Source organism: Cebus imitator, unplaced genomic scaffold, assembly GCF_001604975.1.
Source record: "Cebus imitator isolate Cc_AM_T3 unplaced genomic scaffold, Cebus_imitator-1.0 Scaffold119, whole genome shotgun sequence".
Taxonomy (NCBI): Eukaryota; Metazoa; Chordata; class Mammalia; order Primates; family Cebidae; genus Cebus; species Cebus imitator.
The window spans coordinates 3,276,575-3,284,784 of NW_016107434.1; the positions used below are offsets into that span (position 1 = coordinate 3,276,575).

General features: G+C 39.7%; 1 protein-coding gene across 2 annotated transcripts in view; it reads right to left on the reverse strand.

Annotated features, from left to right (window-relative positions):
• The window catches only part of FMN1 (formin 1), a 421,043-nt gene that overhangs the window by 132,631 nt on the left and 280,202 nt on the right, over nucleotides 1-8,210 (reverse strand). For both annotated transcript variants that reach the window (XM_017539536.2, XM_017539537.2), the window contains 2 exons: nucleotides 3,902-3,963; nucleotides 1,958-2,046 (listed from right to left, as the gene is read on the reverse strand). In XM_017539536.2, the coding sequence (XP_017395025.1) occupies nucleotides 1,958-2,046; nucleotides 3,902-3,963 (151 nt within the window). The remainder of the gene's footprint in view (nucleotides 1-1,957; nucleotides 2,047-3,901; nucleotides 3,964-8,210) is intronic.

An 8,210-nucleotide genomic window follows, 5' to 3' on the forward strand; every position in this document is an offset into this window, starting at 1 on the left:
TACTTATTATCTAGTCCTTTACAGGAAAGGTTTGCCAACTCCAGGCTTAGAGGAGAATATTACTGTGTAACTTGCTGTAACCAGCACTATCCTATTGCTTGATATGCTGGCTGTGCCCAAATACATCCCCATGGCCTTGCCAGTGTTGAAATATCCCATTATTAGTCACTTTACTTTGAGTCATTAGCATCTTAGGAGGGATTAATTTGTTTTATTAGGAAATATGACTTGGAAATAAACCATAGATCAGTTGAGGATAGGGACTGGTAAGGAAGGTGTCTCAAGTCAGTGGAACAAGACAGCAGAGGAAACTCATTTGACTTGATTCACAATATCCCTAGGCTTTAGAAACCAATTTGAGGTGAGCATCTTGAACCACACTCCATGTGAGAGCAAGTCATCCAAGGTTCCCAAAACCATCATGTAGGTTTGTCAGTGACTGAGTAAACCCAGAATTCTCTTCCTGACTCCCATCCCCAGTCATTTAGAGATGTTATCCTAAGTCTAAATGTCCAGGCATCCATGGGGACTTAGGTTGGGCACAGCTGCTATAGAATACCTTTTTAGCACAAGGGACTGGTTTCAAGGAAGACAATTTTTCCACAGACCAGGGGTTGGGGTTGGGGGATGGGATGGTTTTGAGATGACCAAACTCATTACATTTATTGTGTACTTTATTTGTATTATTACATTGTAATATATAATGAAATAAGTATATGACTCGCCATAATGTAGAATTAGTGGGAGCCCTGAGCTTGTTTTTCTGAAACTACATGGTCCCATCTAGTAGTGATGAGAGGCAGTGACAGATCATCATTAGATTCTCATGAGCACACAACCTGGATCCATCTCATGTGCAGTTCACAATAGGGTTTGTGCTCCTATGAGAATCTAATGCTGCTGCTGATCTGACAGGAGGCAGAGCTCAGGTGGTAATGCTGGCTTGCTTGTCGGTCACTGTTCACTAATCACCTGCTGTGTGGCTTGGTTCCTAACAGGCCAAGGACTGGTACTAGTCTGTGGCCCAGGGGTTGGGAACCCCTATTCTAGAGGATCCAAAGGACAAGTAATGGAAGCCCCAGTGCAAGCCAGAGAAACTTGGATGCTTCTAGGGCTGACTTGTAACCCTGATCTGATCACTCCATTTCTGCTTCGGTTGCTACACTTGCCTCATCTCTAGGTTGAGAGGGTTGGCCTGAATTGGACAAAAAAAATTCAAGGTAGCAACAAACAGAAGCAGCCCCTGTGTCCTCTGAACCCATTTTACATTCTCACAGAGTCTTAGGCCCTGGAAACCAAGGCAGGAGCGTGGGACTGCAGAGCCCCAGGAGCTTATCTGTGGTTTCAAGACCCCAAGAGTCACTCAGTTACACCCCGGAGTGCTGGGTTTTCAAAGCCTATGGAACGGCATCGCAAATGACAGAGCAAGCAGCTAGAGATTGAGTGGAGAGAAGAACAAGCATGTGCAGAGTAAGGGTGAGAAAAAGCCACATGTAACTTGGGCAGAGCAGGTGGAGAAGTTTGAGGAAAAGCTGGCACATTCAGGCTGCATTTACTGGATATGACCTTTAGGAAAATAAATTTGAATTCTGTGACTCTGATATCATCTTTTCAACTACATCAGCAGAACCTTAAATAGAACAATGCCTCTTCCTTCCTCAGTTACCCTTTTGGTAAAAATGTTTAGTCTAGGAGGATTTAACAAGTTGCTAGAACAAGAAACGGGAGTCTCGTGGGGTGGGGGAAGTGGGTGAGACACGCTGTAGCCAGGAGCACAAATCTCATCGCTGCTTTTCCCGGCAGCAGGGTCATCCTGCTGCCTGCAATAGGTCACAGGAATGATGGTGTTGTGATTTAGCTCACTGCACAATTTAGATTTTGTTATTCTGAGCTGGGAGACAAGACAGAAATTGCAGTTCTCCTTTTGGCCAAACAGAAAAGCGTTAAGTATACTTACTGCTCAGGTTTATCCAGCAGCTTCAGTTCTTCTTCTTTGGATATCTCGTAATACTTTCTTATTTTAACCAGCTCATCCTCTTGGGCTCTCTGTACCAAAATAGAATACAAAACAAAAAAAAAAGGGCAGTGAGACTCTTGTAATGGCAGTGGGTCTCAAAGTGTGGTTCCTAGACCAGCAGCATCAACAACATCACCTGTCACTTGTTAGAAATGAAAATTGCTGGCCCACCCTAGACACAAGAACTGGGGTGGGGCACAACCCCACCAGGTGATTTTGATGCATGCTCAAGTTTAAGATTCAATGCAAATGGTCCTAACAAGTGCATGCAGCTGGACACAGAAGTATAGCTATTTGAGTTCTACCTTTGAAACCCGTCTCTTCCCCTGTAAGGAGGCTGGGGACAAATTGTTCTTAGAATTTGCTTCCTTACCCCTAGAACAGCCCTAAATTATATGGGCTTGCAGCTCTTTTATTTGTAGTTACCATCATCCCTTTTTTCAAATTTCATAAGCACTCATTGTCTGTACCACTTATATTGTCATTTAGTTACTTACTTCCTCAATTTATCCACCTATTTCAGTTGTATGCAGCTTATCTCTACTGTGAGCTAACAAGCGGCAACTGTGTGCATAGTCCTGAGCTCGTGGTAACAACAAAAAGCATCTGGAAGGTACTGCCTTTGACAAAGTCCTTTAACATGAACCACTGTATCCTCAATTTACAGATTATTCCACTGAGGCTTGTACTAAGTAACTGTTAAAGAGCTTCAGACTTGGAACTCTTTCTGCCACTATACCTTGCTCACCTCCAAGTATTCAAATGAATAACTGGCTCTCAATGGCCTGTTATTTGTGTACTTTGTGGTTTATTAATAAAAGCTTTACTAAGGGAAATGTGAGAGGTTCCCACCCACTTGTATGAAGCAGCTCCTGATACATACAAAAGATGTGAAAATGAGCAAGGAGTTGGTGATGCCACCAGGCCTAGAATATTAGACTTTGGAAATTTTCTGTAAAAGACGTAAGGTCCCAGGGGACAAAATATTGAAATGAATCATCTTTTGAACTGAGTGACCACAGCATACTATAGAGCCCTAGACAGCTTCCTGGGAAATACTATTACTTAAAAGAATGTGGTTCAAGCTATGTTTTTGTATCCTAACAGTCAGTGAAGCAAAACAATTAACAATCATGGGAATTCTGACTCTGCTGTGTTATCTTCTTAAGAGAGCCTGATAATTCTGCTGGTTATGTCGACTTAAAACCCAAATCAAAAGGCCTTGTATGTGTATATTCCTGTTGACTTTCAAAATACGTTGCTACTGCTACACATATTAAATGCTCATTTGATTAAAAAAAATCAGATAGAGCCTGCTATAATCCCCACTGGACTGATGATCAAATGAAATTAGGGAGTTTAAGTAACTGGCCCAAGGTCACTTGGCAGGCAATGGTAGACACAGCTGGAACTCAAACCTAAGAGTGTCTCACTATAAATCCAAAACACATACCCACCATTCTAGACACCTTCCCACATTCAGTGTCATCAACTCATTTGGACTAAGAGTAATCATCCAAGCTGGTATCAGCAGTCCCATTCCTCAGAAGGAGATCCTGGTACACATTGTCATTTCAGTAGGCAGCTTACCTTCATTCACTCTGCCAGCAAGTGAGTGGACTGGGTTCCAGGGCACATAAGTGATGTCCACCTGAGATGCCCTGCCTTGCAAGTGTGCAATGAGATCCACCACTCTAGATACCACAGTGGGAGTTAGGAACTTAATGCTTCTCACATCCACTCCCATTCAAGCTTGTGTTTCTATGCCTTAATCTCTTCCAGGCCATGTCAAAACCCTTACTACCAAAGAACATGAATGGCTCAGTCATTCTCAGGTGGAAGATAAATATGGAAATGCCAGCTCTGTAAGTCTTTGACACTCACATTTTCATATAAGGCTGCCAGGGTCTCCAGATCAACCACGGAGTCATCCACATTGAAAATGGCTGCCGAGCACCCAAAAAGAAAAGAGGATAAGGAATTTGATTAGGTCCCCTGCACCACTGTTTTCTCCACATCCAGGTCCCAAGCAATTAATAAGGTATTGCACTTTCTTACACAAGTTGTGCCTCTAAGCCTGTTTTTGCTCCCCTTCCTTACGCACCACGGGTCTCAAATGAAAGAAACCAAAATGGTTCCTATGGTTGGCCTGAGCCTTGGCTCTGACTTGTTTAATTTCTCAGGTTCTGTGTCCTTTCTGCAGGTTAATTTAGACTCCACAGGAGAAGTGCTTGTGCTTTAAAACTAAATCAGTTTGTAGGTTTGAAGCGCAATTTTAAATCTTTCTTTCCGGATGGCAGTTGAGGAGATTTAGTACCTAATGCACCAGAACTGACTCTTGCCCATTACCAGAAAGGAGAGAAAAAGACAGTGTCGGCAAATTAAATGAATTCAGGCATGTGATTTCAGGCACTTTTCCACGGCCACTGCAAACATCTTGTTTGGATTAAAAAGACAAGAAAAAGCAATAACTGCATCAATAGCAAATTAAGATTATGGAAACCTCCCGTGAGCCAGTCTTCAGGTAGGTTCTCATTCCCATGGTTTTATTAGGATTCTACTTGTTCTGTATTATTTAAGATGAAGTAATTTAGTTGTTAACTAATATGCTTATGATTTCATCTAGAGAGGTAACTTCCCATATATACTGGGATGCAAAAATTGAGATTTTAAATCCTTAATGGATTTGGCAATCCAAGTGTTTGAAATAAGCAGGTCCACATCTTTAAATAATTATTCAAAACTAATAAGGTTTGTTCCCTCAACCCTACCTCCCTTCCCTGACTTTACATTGTGAAATTAACCAGCATGCTAGTAAATTTTCTCCATGGCAGGCTAATTAATTTTATTAAACCAACCAGTGATACTTAGAATGCCTTAAAATTTTGCTCGTCAACCATTATTCTGTTCATTTCCATTACGCCATGGTTTTTGAGAAGATGGGGATCAAGGTAAGGGGCAGGTTGTTTTTGAAGCGTTTTGCTTCTTCCATGGTTTAGAATCACATGAATGCTTTCATACAATTTTAACTAAGCTAATTAACTGAGCTAAGATCATGGACCCTCACAGAACACCAAGAAATGTACTTAAAATTACTTCACAGTCCACCTTCTTAAACTTAGGAGTTATTCAGCAAGCTATTCCTAGATACGTGAAACAGAGAGAAAAAGAGGTGGTTAATATGCTATAGACAGAGTAAGTTACCTCAGATTCCAACAAGACAAAGAAACATCACGCTTCCATAAAGACCCATCTAAAACCACCAAAGAAAAATGTAGTTTGAGGACAGAAAGAAAGGATTTGCCCTCTCAAAACTGTTATTTTTTGTGGAGATAATATCAGTTCACTAATTTGTCAGACACAACATGCATTTTTAAATGTCTAGCGCTTTGAAAATCAAAATAGCCAGAAACAGTGTCTATTTTATGTAAATCTCAGTATTCTCTTATAAAAATCAGCCAACATGAGCATATAAGAAAAGGTCAAATTCTAAACAGTAATCTACCAAACATGTTTACATGTTAACTAATCACACGTCTTCAGTAACTACACATGTAACTACAAGCTTAGATATAATCAAATAATCTTGACTAATGAGAAAGAGAATGACCTGTGAATTTCTTTTCCTCGTAAGTAAATATTCAGTTTTTAAAAGTTAATCAGTCTGGGGCCCAGGTACACAGTTCCTCAGATTATATTATCAGCCATGCCCCTTCCACTGTGTTTAGTAGAGGAAAAATAACACCCAGAGAGGATGGGACTGAGTTCTGAAGACATGGATTCACATTCAGAATAAATATTTATTGAATGTGTACAGAATGCTCCAGAAACTGTTCTAAATTACTGTGGATTTTTAAGTTGGAAGTACAAAGTACTTAATCTCATGAAATTTATATTCTAGATTGGACAGAAAATAAATAAATACATAATTTCAGATAACAATTTACTATGAAGAAAGTAAAACAGAAAAATGTACAACATTAGACAGAAGGATCCCTGTCACTTCTTTGGGAGGTGACATTTAAGTGAAGACCCGAAGACGTCAGTTTTGTAACTATGTTGGAGAGTAATGTCCCAGGGAGAGGCAACTGCAAAGACAAGTTTTTTTCTGAAGGGACACATTCAAGGTGACTATAATGGACAGGGCAAAATCTCCTCACTGTGTGATCCTAATGTGTTAAATTTTCTGAGCTTCAGCATATCTATAAAACAGATCTAATACCACTTACTGAAATGTTAAATGATGTAAGATGTATGCTTAGCATAGCATGTCGAACATGGCATGCTATCATGATTTCAAATATATACATTGAAATGTGTATTAATGTGTATTAAAACACACAAATGTGTTTTAATGCTTGTGAATGCTTTATCCCCTTTAACACCTGGAAAGAATTAGAGAAAGAAAACTACAACTACTGAGTGATTTGTGCTGTAAATACAAATTTTCACAACTCTTAGGTGTTTCAGATAGCAGTTACTATGAAACACTTCCAGTCCTTTAAAACCTCACTCAAGGCCCAACTTCAGACAGCATTATTAGTAAAAAAGGTCTATGACATAACTCTAATTACAAAATTAATGGATCAAGTGACGAAATGTCAGGTACCTCCAAGTCTGTATTATCATATTTTTTCTCTAAATTGAATCTTTCTCATCAATCTATCCTTCATTGTACCAAGGTTATTTTTTAAAAACCGATTTCAAAATTTTACTGTGATGCTTAAAATACTAGGTGAGGTCTAAACTCTGCAGCCTGGTTTTTAAGCCCATTCCCTGCCTGGCCTCAATTATACTTCCAAAGTCATCATCTACCATGTTCTCCACACACCTTGGGTTCCAGTCACACTGTGTCATCCCCCATTCCTGAACACACCATGGCTTTCTCCTTTTCTTCATCTCCCTAAGGCACAGACATTAACACCCTTTAAGGAAATCCCTTGACCTGCAGATCATTAAGTCCTCAATCTCTTCCCCTGCCATAGTACCTCTCTCATATTTTACATAAGGCGATGATGGTATATTTTATGAATCTATATTACGGTATGTTGCATAAAGTTTCCTTCCCCACTAGATTGTGAGAGGCTTGCAGTCAGCAGTTGCTTTCTTATGCATCTTGATAACCGTCTCCCAGCACAGTACCACGGGTGCAACAGGTATAATATAAATGTTTGTGGATGTGGTTATACTATAGGACTCCTGAAGATTGAGTCCTGCTGATGGGAGGGAAAGCTTCTTGACAAAGAAAGCAAAGGGTCTTACAAAGAAACCAGAGAGCCTCTGAAGGGGGATAGCCTTATATTATGGGGCATGTGTCTGAATTATGGTTGTTTGCTTCTTCCCAATTTGACCCTGTCCTAAAATCAAGGTTTGGCTAGCAGTTATATAATCGTGCCCCCAACTCATACACTCGGTATAGGTCATACTCCTTGCCTGAATATTCCCTAACAAAAATAATTAACTTCAACAAACAAGTTTTCTGATTACTAGGGAATGAATAAGGAAAATATCTTTCCTTATTCAAAAAAGTTTTAAATAGCTGTATCCCCTTAGGAAAAAAAGGTTATGAGTAAAAGTTCAACTGTTATATCGCTTCAGGCAGACATTTAAAACACTCATCTATTAATCATCAATAATTAAGCTAAATTAATCCATGCAATGACAATTTGCAAATATGCAGTAAGTGCCAGTGAACATACACTGGAAGGATGTAAGACATTCCAGCTAGAGGAAGAGAACAGGCTCATGAAATGTTTAGGCAACAGCAGGTAGTTCAATTTTGGTTTGAAGAGAGACTTAATTGAAGCGACCAGAAAGGTGCACTCCAAACATAGTTTGCGGTAAGACCTTGTTGAATTATGAATGCCATGATGAACCTATAATACACTTATTATAGAGGAGGGAGTTGTTGAGCAGTTATGAGTAGAGGAGTAAATTGGACAAACTTACGTTACACACAAAAAAAGTCAAAATTTGAAAAGACTAGTTTAGAATTTATTGTAGTGGGCAAGAGGTAGCAAAAACCTGAATAATGTGGACAGAAAGGATAGGGCAGAAAGGAAAGACACTATACAGCATTATTACAGTTATATTGCTAACTGGCTTTAGGGACTGAGGAAAGCAGAGTCTAAAACCTACTTTTCTCTAAGGTTTTAAGCCTAGCTTTAGGGAAAGAGCTTTGTACCATCACCGC